Source organism: Oncorhynchus nerka, linkage group LG1 (assembly GCF_034236695.1).
Source record: "Oncorhynchus nerka isolate Pitt River linkage group LG1, Oner_Uvic_2.0, whole genome shotgun sequence".
Lineage (NCBI taxonomy): Eukaryota > Metazoa > Chordata > Actinopteri > Salmoniformes > Salmonidae > Oncorhynchus > Oncorhynchus nerka.
In genome coordinates this window covers 7,110,015-7,129,599 of record NC_088396.1, presented here as the reverse complement: position 1 = coordinate 7,129,599, position 19,585 = coordinate 7,110,015, and the positions used below count along the sequence as shown (strand labels likewise).

The window sequence follows — 19,585 nt, the reverse complement described above, 5'->3', positions numbered from 1 at the left end:
CAGACACAAGAGGTATGTGGCAAGGTCTACAGTCAATCACGGATTACAAAAAGAAAACCAGCCCAGTCACGGACCAGGATGCCTTGCTCCCAGGCAGACTAAATAACTTTTTACCCGCTTTGAGGACAATACAGTGCCACTGACACGGGCCGCATCCAAAACATGCGGACTCTCCTTCACTGCAGCCGAGGTGAGTAAAACATTTAAACGTGTTAACCCTCGCAAGGCTGCAGGCCCAGGCGGCATCCCCAGCCGCGCCCTCAGAGCATGCGCAGACTAGCTGGCTGGTGTGTTTACGGACATATTCAATCGATCCCTATCCCAGTCTGCTGTTCCCACATGCTTCAAGAGGGCCACCATTGTTCCTGTTCCCAAGAAAGCTAAGGTAACTGAGCTAAACGACTACCGCCCCGTAGCACTCACTTCCGTCATCATGAAGTGCTTTGAGAGACTAGTCAAGGACCATATCACCTCCACCCTACCTGACACCCTAGACCCACTCCAATTTGCTTACCGCCCAAATAGGTCCACAGACGATGCAATCTCAACCACACTGCACACTGCCCTAACCCATCTGGACAAGAGGAATACCTATGTGAGAATGCTGTTCATCGACTACAGCTCAGCATTTAACACCATAGTACCCTTCAAACTCGTCATCAAGCTCGAGACCCTGGGTCTCAACCCCGCCCCGTGCAACTGGGTACTGGACTTCCTGACGGGCCGCCCCCAGGTGGTGAGGGTAGGTAACAACATCTCCACCCCGCTGATCCTCAACACTGGGGCCCCACAAGGGTGCGTTCTGAGCCCTCTCCTGTACTCCCTGTTCACCCACGACTGCGTGGCCATGCACGCCTCCAACTCAATCATCAAGTTTGCGGACGACACTACAGTGGTAGGCTTGATTACCAACAACGACGAGACGGCCTACAGGGAGGAGGTGAGGGCCCTCGGAGTGTGGTGTCAGGAAAATAACCTCACACTCAACGTCAACAAAACTAAGGAGATGATTGTGGACTTCAGGAAACAGCAGAGGGAGCACCCCCCTATCCACATCGATGGGACAGTAGTGGAGAGGGTAGTAGTTTTAAGTTCCTCGTCGTACACATCACAGAAAAACTGAATTGGAACACCCACACAGACAGCATTGTGAAGAAGGCGCAGCAGCGCCTCTTCAACCTCAGGAGGCTGACGAAATTCGTCTTGTCACCAAAAACACTCACAAACTTCTACAGATGCACAATCGAGAGCATCCTGTCGGGCTGTATCACTGCCTGGTACGGCAACTGCTTCGCCCACAACCGTAAGGCTCTCCAGAGGGTAGTGAGGTCTGCACAACGCATCACCGGGGGCAAACTACCTGCCCTCCAGGACACCTACACCACCCGATGTCACAGGAAGGCCATAAAGATCATCAAGGACAACAACCACCCGAGCCACTGCCTGTTCACCCCGCTATCATCCAGAAGGCGAGGTCAGTACAGGTGCATCAAAGCTGGGACCGAGAGACTGAAAAACAGCTTCTATCTCAAGGCCATCAGACTGTTAAACAGCCACCACTAACATTGAGTGGTTGCTGCCAACACACTGACTCAACTCCAGCCACTTTAATAATGGGAATTGATGGAAATTGATGTAAAATATATCACTAGACACTTTAAACAATGCTACTTAATACAATGTTTACATACCCTACATTATCCATCTCATATGTATATGTATATACTGTACTCTATCATCTACTGCATCTTTATGTAATACGTGTACCACTAGCCACTTTAAACTATGCCACTTTGTTTACATACCCTACACTACTCATCTCATATGTATATACAGTACTCAATACCATCTACTGCATCTTGCCTATGCATTCTGTACCATCACTCATTCATATCTTTATGTACATATTCTTTATCCCTTTACACTTGTGTGTATAAGGTAGTAGTTTTGGAATTGTTAGGTTAGATTACTCGTTGGTTATTACTGCATTGTCGGAACTAGAAGCACAAGCATTTCGCTACACTCGCATTAACATCTGCTAACCATGTGTATGTGACAAATACATTTGATTTGATTTGATTTGACTTCCAGGGCCTGCCTGCTTTTGTGCGGGCTTATTCCTCTCTGTCAGTGGTAGATTTTCGTTTTGCTTATACGTATATTTGCTGTTCGTTATTTGCCTGGTTTTGGTTTCTTTACTGTTTATTGGTCATTGTGCATGTTGGCTAGACCCAGCTGAATAAGTACGTCTACATTGGAAGCTTTGCTCTCTGCGTCTGACTCCACACCCACCACTCCTAGCTTTCGTGACAAACATATACTGAACATAAATATAAATGCAACAATTTCAAAGAGTTTACTGAGTTACAGTTCGTTCATATAAGGAAATCTGTCAACTGAAATAAATTCCTTAGGCCCTAATCTATGGATTTCTCATGACTAGGCAGGGGGACAGCCACGGGTGGGCTGGGAGGGGCTAGGCCCACGCACTTCCAAGCCAGGCCCACCCACTGGGGAGCCAGACCAAGCCAATCAGAATGAGTTTCTCCCCACAAAAGGTTTTATTACAGACATAAATACTACTCAGTTTCATTAGTTGTCTGGGTGGCTGATCACAGATGATCCCGCAGGTGAAAAAGGCGGATGTGGAGGTCCTGGGCTGGCATGGTTACACATGGTCTGCGGACCTACTGCCAAATTCTCTAAAACGACGTTGCAGGCGGCATATGGTAGAGAAATTAACAAATTCTCTGGCAACAGGTCTGGTGGACATTCCTGCAGTCAGCACGCCAATTGCGCACTCCGTCAAAACTTGAGACATCTGTCGCATTGTGCTATGTGAGAAAACTGCACGTTTTTACAGTGGCCTTTTATTGTCCACAGCACAAGGTACACCTGTGTAATGATGATGCTTTTTAATCCGCTTCTTGATATGACACACCTGTCAAGTGGATGGATTATCTTGGCAAATGAGAAATGCTCACTAACAGGGGTGTTAACAAATTTGTGCACAAAATTTGAGAGAAATAAGGTTTTCGTGCTTTTAGAACATTTCTGGGATCTTTTATTTCAGCTCATGAAACATGGGACCAACACTTTACATGTTGCGTTTATATTTTTGTTCAGTATAATTTCACAGTAGGTAAAGTGCCTTCGCTCATACAACAACCGACTTCCCTGAAATCCTGACAAGGAAGAAATTGCCATATTTTAGTCTACCAAAACCCAACAAAGGGCAATAGGAAGACAAGCTAGACGAATTACATAAGATCCAAGACTAAGAGGAGTCTACCTAACTCCTGACCATGAAAACAGAAACAATCCCAGATGTTTCACCTCAAACCGCTCAGTTTGTTTGTACAAGCTCTATACTCCAGCTACGTCCCCCAAAGTAGGTGAACTTGGGTAGAAGCTTGGCAGAAAATCTATCCGTCTCACTAAGAAATTAGGCCGTTTGACCTGCGGGAAATATAGAGTGGAGGAACAACGAGCCTTGGTCTCTAGTCTACAGCTGCTCTGCAGGGGTCAGGTTGGACACCTTTTGAAGCAAGGTCTATGTAATGTAAAGTGGAACCAAATGTTCTACTGTGGACACAGATGCACATGAGCCCACACACATGAGCCCACACACATGTGCATACATACACATCATAACAACCCCACCACCAACACCCACTACAGTGTTTCACCTGTAGAAGTCGCTCCTGCTCTTTCTGCCACTTCTCCTGCCTCCGGCGCTCCTCCTCCAGGTCCCAGGACCAGTGGTTAGAGGGAGCGATGGAGGGAACGGGCATCTGACGGAAGAGAGACATTGCCTTTATAGGTCAAACTTATCCTGCCATTACACTAATAACAACATTCCTTCCCCTTATCTGATGCTTGAATACAAGTAATACAATCAACAAAACTATTTGGGTCTCCCCAACCCTTATACATATTTTCATACATTTCACTTGTTTTTTATTTAGTTGTTTCATCGTTTATGTATTAACGTGCTACCCATGTACAGTATTTCAGTTTCTATGACTAAGATGAGAAGTACAGTAGGTTATTCCTTCCGTGAGCCTTTTCAAAGTGAGCTGCAGACGATTCAGTCCACTCAAGTTATCATAATCATCATCCAGTTTCAAAAGATTGTTCATTGTACAATACTCAACGACACAAAGGTTGGGGAATTCTCTGCCCTGTCGTCAAGGTAACTGGGCAATCAAGGAGTTTAAGGGAGCAACGGATCCTGCCCCTCGGGTGGTAGTTAAATAACCCATAACTATTCCACACAGTAAAGATGCCACTCACAAAGAAGCTGTCATGCTTGAGAACGCAGTTGAGAGCAAAAACCCCAACCACTTGTTTTTATAAAACAACATTCTTTAAATTTTAAATAGTATTACTTACATCTGATATCGCAGAATCTGATCCTCCTTGAAAAAATAATAAACATAATCAAATAGCTCTAATGTTTACAGTTATATCTCAGAGTGTTATAAATCATTTAGTATGCTGCCACGTCAAGTGCACTGTTTTTAAATTCCAAAATACTACATCATTACCACTTTTGTCAAGACAACTGAAGAGTTTGCTAAAGCGGACACAGACTGGCACCTAGGATTTTAGTGTTTAAACTTTTAAAACTATTAAATGGTGTTTAAACTTGAACCAAACCCTCAGCTATAATTTGAGATGTTTTAAAATCAAGCCTGAAGCAAACAAAATGTGTTTTTTAAATTCACCTCCAGTGTTGCCAATAATGCCACATATTATTTGACAGAATACCAGTCTTTGATATTCTGTCAAATAGTAGGTACCAACATACTGCATGGTAGATACCAACATGATGTTGGTGTGGTACCAAAGCACATCACACTAACTAGATCAGTGTATTAACATCTCATGAAAATAAAATCATTTTTAAACAGATCACAGCAAGCATGCACAAGATGCAAACAGGAAAAGCACACAAAAATCTAAATAAGTCACCAAAAATCTGGTTGATATATTGATGCATGCAGAAGCATTGACTATTAGTAAAAACACAAGAGCACCAGCATAGCACAGCACAGCATGCAAGGTTGAGTGGGAGGGGAGCCAATGTGTGACACCTGGACATCACACCAACATACTATACCACACACCTGACTACACATGGCACCTGAGTTAGACTTGTGATAGTATAACTTTTCAGGCTTAAGAGCCATAGATGCACGTACAGTGAGGTCTGAAATTATTGACATACTTGCTAAAGGAGTAAATATGACTATCAAATAAATAGGCTAAATTGTATGCAAAAACAAAAAGGGGGAAATGACATTATTTGGTACTTTCAGTACCAGTTAAAAGTTTGGACACCTACTCATTCAAGGGTTTTTCTTTATTTTTTACTACTTTCTGCACTGTAGAATAATAGTGAAGTCATCAGAACTATGAAATTACTCACATGGAATCATGTAGTAACCAAAAGGTGTTAAACAAATCAAAACATATTTTACGTGAGATTCTTGAAAATAGCCACCCTTTGCCTTGATGACAGCTTTGCACACTCTTGGCATTCTCTCAACAAGCTTCATGAGGTAGTCACCTGGAATGCATTTCAATTAACAGGTGTGCCTTGTTAAAAGTTGAATAGTGGAATTTCTTTCCTTCTTAATGTGTTTGAGCCAATCAGTTGTGTTGTGACAAGGTAGGGTTGGTATACAGAAGATAGCCCTATTTGGTAAAAGACCAAGTCCATATTAAGGCAAGGACAGCTCAAATAAGCGAAGAGAAATGACTGTCCATCATTATCTTAAGTCATGAAGGTCACTCAATTTTGAAAATGTCAAGAACTTTGAAAGTTTCTTCAAGTGAAACCATCAAGCGCTATGATGAAACTGGCTCTCATGAGGACAGCCACAGGAAAGGAAGACCCAGAGTTACCTCTGCTGCAGAGGATAAGTTCATTAGAGTTACCAGCCTCAGAAATTGCAGCCCAAATAAATGCTTCAAAGAGTTCAATTAACAGACACATCTCAACATCAACTGTTCAGAGGAGACTGTGTGAAATCAGGCCTTCATGGTCAAATTTCTGCAATGAAATAACTATTAAAGGACACCAATAATAAGAAGAGACTTACTTGGGCCAAGAAAACGAGCAATGGACATTAGAAGGGTGGAAATCTGTCCTATGGTCTGATGAGTCCAAGATTTTTGGTTCCAACTGCTACGTCTTTGTGAGACGTAGTTCCCACCATAAAGCATGAAGGAGGAGGTGTGATGGTGCTTTGCTGGTGACACTGTCAGTTATTTATTTAGAATTAAAGGCACACTTAACCAGCATGGCTACCACAGCATTCTGCAGCGATACGCCATCCCATCTGGTTTGCGCTTAGTGGGACTATCATTCGTTTTTCAACAGGACAATGAGCCAACCCTCCTCCAGGCTGTGTAAGGGCAATTTGACCAAGAAGGAGAGCGATTGAGTGCTGCATCAGATGACCTGGCCTCAACATTCACGCAACCTGAACCCAATTGAGATGGTTTGGGATGAGTTGGACCGCAGAGTGAAGGAAAAGCAGCCAACAAGTGCTCAGCATATATGGGAACTCCTTAAAGACGGTTGGAAAAGCATTCCAGGTGAAGCTGGTTGAGAGAATGCCAAGAGTATGCAAAGCTGCCATCAATGCAAACATGCAGTCAGAAAAAGGGGGGGGATGGAAAAAGGCATTGGCTTCAAAGACAACCTAAAAACAAACAACAAAAACAAAAAAAGCAGCGGGCCCAACACGGAGCCCTGGGGAACTGCTGAGTATTCAACTTTTTTCTCTCAACCTTCCCGTAATCATCTAAATTTAAAAAACAATTGATCATAATGATTAGGTTAAGTCATAGTTGAGCCGAAAACCTTTATACCAGGTAGGTCCATAGGAGAACCACTGGGATAGAGAGAAAGAGATGGAAGCCCAGAGCACCCAGCCTCCTGATAGTAACACAAACTATTGATAATAACCCGTCACCAAAACCAGGGCACAGTCAGGCCCTTTTTACCTTGTTCAAAAAACTCTGACCTCCGTTTTAAGTTTTTCAAAGATATGGGTTCTACAGACTCTACGTGAGAGATGGAGAAATCAGAACAGGAACACAGAGTGTAAGAGAGGAGCTGGGAGAGAAACATTGAAGTAATATCTTCTACAGTATCATGGCATGGTATCATGGCATTATAACATTATCCCCCACTGAAAACATAGCAATTTCATTAGGATTACGTCGTCACACTCAAAATAAAAACACATTTATATAAGCTCAGGCCAGCTCTTTCCAAAATGCTCACACAAACATATCCAACATTACAAGCAAACAGAACATCATAATATCATCAGTACATAATTGACAATGAGCATTTCACCATCAAAACCACATACAATCCCAAAGAGAGAATGTTGTCATTGCTTTCTCAAGCTTGTTGATGTTAATAAAGGCTAGTCATAAAAACTCTGGTTAGTATCTCTGCTCTATGCTCTTCACCTTTGTTTTTCACGGTCACCGTCTTGTCACGGGAACCTCCATTCACTCCAATGGATGCCACATCCTGCAACAAGATGAAGGAAAAGCCTGTTGAGAACTGTTTGGGGTTTAATCAATACATGTTATTAAATGTGATCATGCAACTAACAAAAATCAACAGTTTTTTGCAATTATGTCCTATATCAATGCCCTTACCAACCGTTTCACAACATATTTGCAACTTTGTGATAATGCAATATCTTATCTGGGTATTTGTGAGTAAGATAAGAAAGCTAACAAGAAACACTTGAACACTATCAACACCATGAGGTCTTCGTGTAAAACTCACAACGATTTGTTGGATGGCGATTTCCTTGGTGGTTTCTATGGATCCCTGAGATGTGAAAGCCAAGCTGGTGGTTGAGTTAACCGTGGCTGTGTTGGGGGAACCTATAAGTGTTGGATGATGATTCATACTGGTCAGATTGATGGTCTTATGGCTTTTGCACGGCAGGGAAGGTAGGTCTCTGTCCCAGTCTGAACATCGCAGACACATGACAATGGCAAAGAATCAAAGGGGGGTGTGTGTGAGAGAGAGTGGAAGACAATGTATGTGTGTAAGAGAGAGTATGTGTGTGTGCGTGAAAGCACAATATTAGGAAAGGTACTTTAAAAGTACTACTATACAACTATAGGACAAAGTACAGACGCCACAGCTTGGAAGGGAAAATAAGATTGTTTTGTTATTCTAAAGAACAGCGGGAGGATTTAGAAACCACCTTCCCAACCCATGCACAATCTACAAACCCCTAGGATTTACCAACAGGCTCACACGCTCTCCTGCAAAAGTGTCTATTATGCAACGTAATAGACTGATTAATGTTTCGGTGGTGTAATCGTGTTATAATAGCATGTGTAAGCCTGTTGGGGAAAACATACTCACAGAAACAGACAGAGATAAACATTCAGAAACAAACACACACAAACAGACAGAGAAGGGAAGAAAGAAACAGAAGAAACACAGGCAGACGAAAAGTAAAACAGACAGACAGTCAAAACTGAGCTCCCATATCACTAAAATATAACTAAAAGGTTATCCTTAAGGACCTCAGCCACCCAAGCCGCGGTCTGTTCACTCTGCTACCATCTAGCAGACAGAGATGGTACAGGTGCATCAGAGCCGGGACTGAGAAACAGCTTCTATCACCAGGCTGTTGAACAGCCATCACTAACGGCTACCTGCCCGGTACTCTGTCCTGCACCTTGAGACTAACGCCCCATGTGTATACTGTAGAGACATTGAACACTGGTGACTTCATATACTGTTAATATACTGTTGTTTAATCACTGTGGATGTATATACTGTATTCTTGAGATAGATCATTCTACTATACCTATTACTGGGCATACCCTTTTCTTTTCCAAATGATATACTGTCTATACAGACCACATATTTATATTCTGAACTGTGACACTGCTCACTCGAATATATCTACTTTGAATTGTTAATAGGACTCGTTTTGACATTTCTTGATTAGATTTTTGATTGTGTATTTGTATTGTATTTGCTAGACATTCTACGGTGCTATTGGAGCTAGTAACAAGCATTTTGCTGCACCTGCTATAACACCTACAAATCTGTGTACGCGATCAATAAACTTGATTTGATTTTATCCCAGAAGAGACTAGAAAACTATTGAGACAATGAAATTATAATTAAACTGCCATGAAATAATTGAGCACAACAATTTACTGACCAATTCAATGTGGCACAATAGTTTACCAACACAACAAACAAAAACAACACTGACACTAAAAATACAAATTCTCGACGTGCCTCAAACCAACAACCACACACAGACATTTGCACACGCACACACGCCAGCACACTCTCTCTCTCCAGTCGTCTACTCACTGTTCCTGCCGTGGCGACGTATGTCCATGGTGAGGCTGCCCTGCTGCAGGGCCTGCTCTGTGCTGCTCTTCCACTCGCCGTAGCTCATCTCTGCCACCCTGTGCCCGCTCACCGCCAGCACCTCGTCTCCCACCTGCAGTTGGCACAGCTCCGCTGGGCTGCCTGGGGGGCACAGAGATGGGCAGAGAGGTCAGAAAAACAGGGTTCTGATATAGATAATGTAATGTGGAGGGCACAGGGGGTGAGATAGAGGGCAGGTGTCAGAGTAGCAATGTAGAGTTCAAGATAAGGGTAAGATGTCACAATAGAAAGACATGCCAGAGAAAATAATTTGCAGAAACTCGTTACTAAAGACAGAGTCATCTATGATTCTCCGAATAATATTTTGAGGCAGATGTTCTCTTTTCCGTCTCATCCTCTCCCCACTGAAGGAAGATTATGGTAAGGAATTCTTTCCAAATAATATAAAAATGGAAAATTAACAAATGTACAGAAAGATCAGTGCGAAGGCCAAATTACAGAGGAATAACTTTTTGAGGCAATTATTAAATCCTTTCACCAGGGCTTGATGGCATACCGGGAGAGGTATATCAAGTATTTTTTGATATACTAAAAGCTCCATTACTAGTTTGTTTTAACTACTCCCATAGAAATGGTAGTCTGTCAGGTACTCAGTAGGAAGGTCTGATTTCTCTATTATTAAAACAAGACCCAGATGGTAAATATAAAGACCCGGTCTATCTAAAAAACTGGAGGCCCCTTACACTTCATGTGGTGATGCAAAAATACTAGCGAAATGCATAGCTCTCAGAATTAAAAGGGTTTTACCAGGTTGTGTTCATGCTGATCAGACAGGTTTTTTACATGGACAATACATTGGAGATAATATACGACAACTACTAGAAATAATAAAACATCATGTAACATATAAGAAGCCAGGAATGGTATTTATAGCGGATTTTGAAAAGGCATTTGATAAAGTAAGACTGGATTTTATTTATAAATGCCTGGATTTTTCCAATTTCGGTAATTCTCTTATAAAATGGGTAATAAATAATATATAGCAACCCCAAGTGTAATATAGTAAATAACGGCTACTTCTCAGAGAGTTTTGAATTGTCAAGAGGAGTTAAACAAGGGTGTCCGCTGTCACCATGTCTATTCGTTATGGCCATCGAAATGCTAGCTACTAAAATCAGATAACAACATTAGAGGATTAGAAATCCAAGGCTTAAGAACAGTGTCCATGTATGCCAATAACAGCATTAGAGGATTAGAAATCCAAGGCTGAAGAACAGTGTCCATGTATGCCGATAACAGCATTAGAGGATTAGAAATCCAAGGCTTAAGAACAGTGTCCATGTATGCCAATAACAGCATTAGAGGATTAGAAATCCAAGGCTTAAGAACAGTGTCCATGTATGCCAATAACAGCATTAGAGGATTAGAAATCCAAGGCTTAAGAACAGTGTCCATGTATGCCAATAACAGCATTAGAGGATTAGAAATCCAAGCCTTAAGAACAGTGTCCATGTATGCCGATAACAGCATTAGAGGATTAGAAATCCAAGGCTTAAGAACAGTGTCCATGTATGCCAATAACAGCATTAGAGGATTAGAAATCCAAGGCTTAAGAACAGTGTCCATGTATGCCAATAACAGCATTAGAGGATTAGAAATCCAAGGTTTAAGAACAGTGTCCATGTATGCCAATAACAGCATTAGAGGATTAGAAATCCAAGGCTTAAGAACAGTGTCCATGTATGCCGATAACAGCATTAGAGGATTAGAAATCCAAGGCTTAAGAACAGTGTCCATGTATGCCAATAACAGCATTAGAGGATTAGAAATCCAAGCCTTAAGAACAGTGTCCATGTATGCCGATAACAGCATTAGAGGATTAGAAATCCAAGCCTTAACAACAGTGTCCATGTATGCCGATGACTCAAGTTTTATATTAAGTCCGCAAGCTTGATCCCTGCAATGTCTCACTGAAGATCTAGATAACTTTACTGTACTCTCTGGACTAAAACCTAATTTTGATAAGTGTACAATATTACGTATTGGATCATTAAAAAATACAACTTTTACATTTCTCTGCAGTTTACCTATAAAATGGGCTGATGGTGAAGTAGACATACTCAGTATTCATATCACAAAAGATATAAATAAGCTCTCCACAATGAATTTAAATTAAAAAACTTGTAAAAATAGACAAGATCCTGCAACCATGGAGAGGTCTCTTTATGGAAAAATTGCCCTGATGAACTACTTAGTCATATCTCAGTTTACTCACTTACTTATGGCGCTGCCTACTCCTGATTATTTGTTTTTCAAATTATTTGAGCAAAGAATATTTAACTTTATCTGGGACGCTAAACCAGACATAATAAAACGTGCCTATCTATATAATGAATATGATTTGGGTGGGTTGAGATTATTAAATATAAAAGCACTAAAGTTCTCTCTAAAAGCTTCACTCATTCAAAAGTTTTATTTGAACCCTAAATAGTTCTCAAGTAGATTAATCAGAAAAGCTCATCCATTGTTTAAAAATTGCCTTTTTGCCTTTGTGCAGATTGCCATGTCTCATTTTCAATTAACTGAAAATGATACTTTTTTCAAAGTATCTCTCTTTTTCAAACAAGCATTGCAGAGCTGGCTACAATTTCAATTTCACCCCCGGAAAAGATAGAACAAATATTACAACACATATTATGGCTGAACTCAAATGTGTTGGTTGATAAAACACCTGTATTTATGGGAAAGATGTTTTAAAGGTATTTTGTTCTTAAATTATATTGTATATTGGAATGGTAGAGTTATGTCCTTCATGGAGTTATCAGAATTGTACTGAAAGGTCTGTGCAATCCAAGAGTACAACCAATTGATTACAGCATTACCCCAAAAATGGAGGAGGTAGGTGGCAGCGAGAGGAGGTAGGGAACTGGTCTGTCTGCCCAATATAAAGGATCAAAACTGGCAGAGGAATAAAAATAGCATAAATGGGAAAGTACACCAGTTTCATTTGAGGGCCAGGATGTTGACAACTGTACCATACAGATTGCAAAATAGTTGGGAAGAGATTTTTGATGTACCGATTCCATGGTACAGGGTGTGTGAATTGATATATAAAACAACGCAAGATTCAAGACTTTTATAGATTTTTTTGCCACCAACAAAATGTTGAATATTTGGGGCTTAAAATCATCGAAGCTCTGCAGATTTTGTTGTGAGGATACAGAATCAATAGACCATTTATTTTGTTATTGCCCTCAGGTAGCCTGTTTCTGGTCTCAGGTTCAGAAATGGCTGAGAATGCATAGCATTGATCTAAAATTGACCCTAGAAATAGTACTGTTAGGAGATCTGGAGAGACCAGGTCAGTCAATTACTTATATACTAATACTCTTAGTAAAAGTATTCATCTTCAACTTGCAACCTGTGGATTCTATTCAATTAGATAGATTGAAATTGTTTCCTAAACATCACAGCATAGTTGAAAGATATGTGTTGCGTAAAAACCCATAGTGGGTGGCCAGCAGAGATAGGTGGGATGGGCTGAGGGAAGCTGAGAGTTGGTATGTGGAATTGGAGACAAGTGGGAGTGTTGATGTTTGGGAGATAGAATGATGGTCAAAGATAAAAGTAAAAAATAAAGTCTAAATAAAACATAACATAAAAGTATGTTTGAGTGACACTGAGGGGCAGTGTTTTTACAACTAATGCCGGTTTGCCTGAGGCTGATGCCGTGCAGGTGTTTGTACACATGCATGTACACACACTCTCATTCAAATAAACACATAAAAGAACACACACATACATGTAATAGTGCCAGACATGCACACAAACATATACAGTTGGCATTGCTGTTATGATTTTAGTTGTCCTTGATGTCCTTTGATTTAAATGTATTATTTAGTTTTATAATGTTTTTCCATTGATGTTTTCTTCTGTCTTTTCCTTTGTTCTCTTTAGTTCATTCTCTTGGTTGTTGGTGTATTGGGGGGTTCTTGAGGGTGGGGAATGGAATTAACAGTATTTTAGATTTTTCTTATTGGGGGGGGGGGACTGTGGGAGGGGTCTCGAATGGTTGAGGGACAGCTATTGGGGAACTGTGGGGGGATCTTGGAGGGTTCGGGTTCACATTTTCTGGCCTGGTGGGAGATCTGTCAATGTGCCCTTGAGCAGGGCATTGACCCTGGATGCTTCTGTGTGTCGCTCTGAATGGGAATCTGTTGGATGACTGGTATGATGTAGTTGTTGGATGACTGGTATGATGTAGTTGTTGGATGACTGGTATGATGTAGTTGTTGGATGACTGGTATGATGTAGTTGTTGGATGACTGGTATGATGTAGTTGTTGGATGACTGGTATGATGTAGTTGTTGGATGACTGGTGTGATGTAGTTGTTGGATGGCTGGTATGATGTAGTTGTTGGATGGCTGGTGTGGTGTAGTTGTTGGATGACTGGTATGATGTAGTTGTTGGATGACTGGTATGATGTAGTTGTTGGATGACTGGTGTGATGTAGTTGTTGGATGACTGGTATGATGTAGTTGTTGGATGGCTGGTATGATGTAGTTGTTGGATGACTGGTATGATGTAGTTATTGAGCGGCTTCACTGCAAGTATATTGTATGTTTAGAATATTCAATACATTAATTTACATTATATATTTTTTATAAAAGACATGCCCGAGATAGGACAAGGCAGTGATTGCAATAAACCATCTCAATTATTTAAAGTGGCTTCTGCTTCTTGTCTCCTTCCCTCATCTGCACTGATGGGGTGGTATGACAACAGGTGACAGCTACTCCCGTAGCAAATTAGGGAAAACCTAACCTACAGTATAAGCATGAATGCGAACATCACCGTTACCATAACTAGAAACTAGAAATTCCACCATTTTGTGCACAGAGTGGCATCAGTACCTTTTTCTTAACAGTGGTGCAGCGATAGCCAAGTGATTCCTTAGTACATATATATAGGCTAGAGAGAGACAGGGCCAGCAGATCTGACCCAGATAGAGGCTGCCCTACATAAGGCCTGTCACATGCTCTGTTACTTGGTCCCATCGGGTCCCACTAGCTCACGAACTGAAGAACACCAGCAGTGCCTGACTGAAATACAGGGCTCATTGTAATGGCTGGAATAGAATCAAATCAATGGTATCAAATCTGTCATGTAGAATAGAATAAAACTGTCCATCCAGGATGGACATTTTTATTTGGCATCACCTTATATTAAAAGGATCACGTACACATACATTCTCACATCACACACATTTGAACTAGTCAGTCCATTATACTGCATAGACTAAAAACAGAGGACATTGATACATACATTCACTCACAACTGACCTCTGCCCCAACTGCACTGGATGTTATAAGTACATTTGGGGCGGCAGGGTAGCCTAGAGGTGAGAGTGTTGGGCTAGTAACCGAAAGGTTGCAAGATCGAATCCCCAAGCTGACAAGGTACAAATCTGTCATTCTGCCCCTGAACGAGGCAGTTAACCCATTGTTCCTAGGCCGTCATTGAAAGTAAGAATTTGTTCTTAACTGACTTGCCTAGTTAAATAAAGGTAAAATTAAAAAATAACTGTTGTCGTGTCACAACTGTTGAATGTCATGTTGTAAAATTACCCAAAATCGGAATAGTTACTTGCCTGATATTACTGTACGTTCCTTTCGTTGTTGTAAGTGCCCTTTTTAATGTCGTAGACTCGATTCCCCCTCATGAAGATCCCCTGCCCCCTTACCTCTTCCCTGTCTACTGTACTCATGTGAAAGTCTGTCTTTAAGTAAAGTAATATGTATTTCTATTGTTTATGCAAATACAGTGGTTAACTGTTCTTTATTTCCTACCCTCAGAAGTACAGTATTGTTTGTCACTGTTTTTGTCATCTTGTGTGAACTTGGTCAGCTGAATCTCTGAAAGCTTTCTGAAATACAACAGTGCTATCCAGTGTGACTGATCTGAGAAGTCATTTTGGTGTGCCAACTCAATAGGTGGTCTGTCATGAACAGGTATCTTATGTTCTGGTTGAGGTGTTCCCCTCATTAAACAGTAACTGGCATAGTCTGGTCTGCCATTTTAGCTAACCCTAGTCAGCAGGTGTTACTACAACACACTAGTCATGTCCGCAAAACACTATAGTGAATTCTAAAGATACTTCAGTCATGTCTGCAAAAACACTACAGTATATAATGTGGAAGTTGTCACCGTGTGTGTGTGTGTGGTGTGTTTGTGGTGTGTGTGTGTGTGTGTGTGTGTGTGTGTGTGTGTGTGTGTGTGTGTGTGTGTGTGTGTGTGTGTGTGTGTGTTTACCTGGTTGGATGGAGGTGACGTGTGCTCCAGTGGAGTCCCACTCAGTCTGGAAGCCAAAGTCTCGACTGCTGTTGGGCTTCTGGTTGAGACTGATCCGCATGTCAGCGTAGCTCTCCTACACAACACACAAACACACTCATTAAGAATGTTAGGCTGTGTTCCAAGCCAGGGAACTGATAACATTTGGTCTTCACTATGAATTATTAATTGCAGTCTGACAATGGCAAGCATCACTCCTACTGTCTCTCGCACTAGCTGCACAGAAGGGCTGGGAATTGCCCGAGACCTCACGATATTGCCAAAACAATACGATATATTGTAAAAAATAATATCTTGATACGTAACTATTCCCCCCCACATCACTACTACATAGTACAGTATGCATGCAGTATCCAGTGTAAATCGTAGTCACTCACTCAAGTTTGCTCTGAAAAATACTGATCTGCCTAATCAGGTTTTTTCCTGGCTAGTGGCGTGGCAATGGGCGCAGTCGGCGCGGATGAATTCGTTTGAACATTTTAGAGGCCCCCCCCATCTTCATGTTTAAAACATAAAACTTTAAGCCAATTTCCAGAAATTCTACACATTCCGCCATGTAGCTGAGAAAAGATTTAGCAGTTTTAAATATAATTTCCTGCAAATCTATGCATTTTGCCATGGCTAATGCTGTGTTATTTTGCTCAAACTTAATAAAAAAAACAATACTGTTAAATTCATTGTTTAGGGAATTTTTGATTCCCCTGACTGTTTAGCTTTATTTTGGTGTTCTCAAAGATGATATCATAAAAAAAATATATAGGCCAAGATATTTTTTCGACATACTTTATATTTGGTTTAAGTTGTTTAAGTTTAGTTCAGTGTTTTTTTTTGTTTGGGGGGGGGGGGGTTGATAGCAACCAAAATCTAAGCCTACCTTGTTTGTGTCCTTTGCAGGTACAGGACCGACCGGGGCTGAGGAGGCCACTTTCGGGGGCTGGAGTGCAGTGAAAGGACTCCTGGCCTGAGGAGGGACAGGAGAGGGGGCCAGGGTAGGGACCAGTGTGGGGTTCACTCCCCTTACCCTCTCTCTCTTTTCTTCTTCCTCCTCCTCTTCCTCTCCTCCACTGCTGTTGGCAGAGTTGGAGTGGGAACGTGCCTCGTCCTCGGAGGTCATGACCTGGCTATAGCGGCTGGGGGCCGACGACTTCTGGGTGACATCCATCTCGCCGTTCACACTTTTCTGAGGAGTCAATATTTATATGGTTAACAAGGAGCCTATATTTACAGATCCTTCAGACCTTTTACAGCCTTTAAAAAATATATTAAATTGACATTTTGTGTCACTGGCCTACAATACCCCATAACGTCAAAGGGGAATTGTGTTTTTAGAATTTTTTACAAATTCATTCAAAATGAAAAGTTGAAATGTCTACAGTCAATAAGCATTCAATCCCTGTGTTATGGAAAGCCTAAATACTGTAAGTTCAGGAATAAAACATTGTTTAAGAAGTCACATAAGTTGCATAGACTCATTCTGTGTGCAATAATAGTGTTTAAAATGGTTTTTGAATGACTATTTCATTTGTGTACCACACACATACAATTATCTGTAAGGTCTCTCAGTTGAGCAGTGAAATTATAAACATAGACTCAACCACAAACACCAAGGTTTTCCAATGCCTCGCAAAGGAGGGCACAAATTGGGAAATGGGTCAAAAGAAAAAGCTGACAATGAATATCCCTTTGAGCACAGTGAAGTTACTAATTACACTTTGGATGGGGTATCAATATACCCAGTCACTACAAAGACACAGGCAGCCTTCCTAACTCAGTTGCCCGAGAGAAAGCAAACCACTCAAGTATTTCACCATGGGGCCATTGGTGACTGACAGAGTTAAATGGCTGTGATAGGAGAAAACTGAGGATGGATCAACAACATTGTAGTTACTCCACAATACTAACATAAATGACAGAGTGAGAAGAAGGAAGTCTGTACAGAATACAAATATTCCTAAACATGCATCCTGTTCGCAACAAGGCACTAAAAAGTAAAACTGCATAAAATGTGTCCTGAATTCAAAGCGTTGGGCAAATCCAACATCACTCTTCATGTTTTCAAGCATGGTGGTGGCTGTATCATGCTATGGGTATGGTTTTCATAGGCAATGACTAGGGAGTTTTTTAGGTTAAAAAGGAATAGAGCACAGGTGGACTCCAATCAAGTTGTAGGAACACGTCAAGGATGATCAATGGAAACTGGATGCACCTGAGCTCAACTTCAAATCTCATATCAAAGGGTCTGAATACTTATGTAAATATGGTATTTCTGTTTTCCATATTTAATCAATTTGCAAAAATGTCTAAAAACCTGTTTCGCTTTGTCATTATGGGGCATTGTGTGTAGATTAAGGCTGTAAGGTAACAAAATGTGGAAAAAGTCAAGTGGCCTGAATACTTCCCGAAGGTTACCTTCAGACGAGTCCCGTGAAACTTTTGGGTGAGGAAAAACGGCATCGTGTTTATGAGAGTCTCCCATTTCCATAGGGTGGTCATAATAGTTTGTAGGCCAAACCATTCGGATGCTACAGTCATTTTTGCATTGAGACCAATTTTTGAGATATTTCATGGTCTGACAAACACCGCTCTAGCTCTGCCACCTTTCACCCCAGATGTGGAAGTGCGACATTGGCAGATGCGGTGGATTGAGATGCTAACCAAGGTTCCCAGGTGCACGGTGTACCCTCCGACACATTTGTGCGGCTGGCTTCCGGGTTGGATGCGCGCTGTGTTAAGAAGCAGTACCGCTGGTTGGGTTGTGTATCGGAGGATGCATGACTTTCAACCTTCGTCTCTCCCGAGCCCGTACGGGAGTTGTAGCGATGAGACAAGATAGTAGCTACTACAACAATTGGATACCACGAAATTGGGGAGAAAAAGGGGTCAAATTCAAAAAATAAAAAATAAATAAAAAGAGATGCATCCCTGCAAAAAATGGATATTTCTAGCATAAACTGTCAGAGCCGCAGGTAACCTAGTGGTTAGCGCGTTGGGCCAGTAACCTTTCTGTTACTGGATCGAATCCCCGAGCTGAAAAGTAACAATTTCTTGTTCTGCCCCTGAACGAGGCAGTTAACCCACTGTTCCCCGGTAGGCTGTCATTGTAAATAAGAATTTGTTCTTAACTGACTTGCCTAGTTAAATAAAGGTCAAATTATTTTTAAAATTATTTTTTTAACTGACGGAGTGTGTGAGAATGTTGTATTATGTTAATTAGGTTGACGCACCACGTTTAATCAAAATTGTAATCTTAATTGGTGCATTTTAAACTGTCCTTTTGTGAGGCGCAGTAGATTACAATGGCTGTGGATTAAACATTGACAGTATATCCCCACGCTCAACAAGAATGGCACCTCAAGTATGTTGACACATCTACACTGACATCACCCCAGTATACTGGAGCAAGACGGAAATGCAAAGAAACTGACCAGGCCAAAGACATTACAAGAGCTATTTTGTACATTTGTTACAGTCTTTGGTTTATAGCCGGGGATATGCGCCTGGTGGAAGTGCTCCAGCCACTTTACAAACATCCCCTGTGCAGCCACTTCAGCAAACAGGTAGTACTCGCTCTATATAAGCAAGCCAAAGTTTTCAATGAATTGTTGTGCTTACTCAAAGGCCCATTGCAGTCAAAAACATGATTTCCCTGTGCTTTATATATATTTTCACACTATGTGTGAGAAAATAATACTGTGAAATTGTGAAAATTATGTTAATGTCCTTTTAACATAAGACCTGTTTTAAAAGACCATACAACCTGTTTTAAAAGACCCCCTGAAATGTCTGCCTGTTTTGACGGGATTTGGCCTGTCTGGTGACAA

The 19,585-nt window shown here is 41.3% G+C and overlaps 1 protein-coding gene across 1 annotated transcript in view; it reads right to left on the bottom strand.

The window, feature by feature from the left end:
- The window catches only part of lmo7a (LIM domain 7a), a 60,777-nt gene that overhangs the window by 16,953 nt on the left and 24,239 nt on the right, over window positions 1-19,585 (bottom strand). The window contains 8 exon segments of the mRNA XM_065027074.1: window positions 3,690-3,794; window positions 4,396-4,421; window positions 7,021-7,080; window positions 7,498-7,561; window positions 7,826-8,013; window positions 9,392-9,553; window positions 15,726-15,840; window positions 16,639-16,944. Of these exon segments, the coding sequence (XP_064883146.1) occupies window positions 3,690-3,794; window positions 4,396-4,421; window positions 7,021-7,080; window positions 7,498-7,561; window positions 7,826-8,013; window positions 9,392-9,553; window positions 15,726-15,840; window positions 16,639-16,944 (1,026 nt within the window).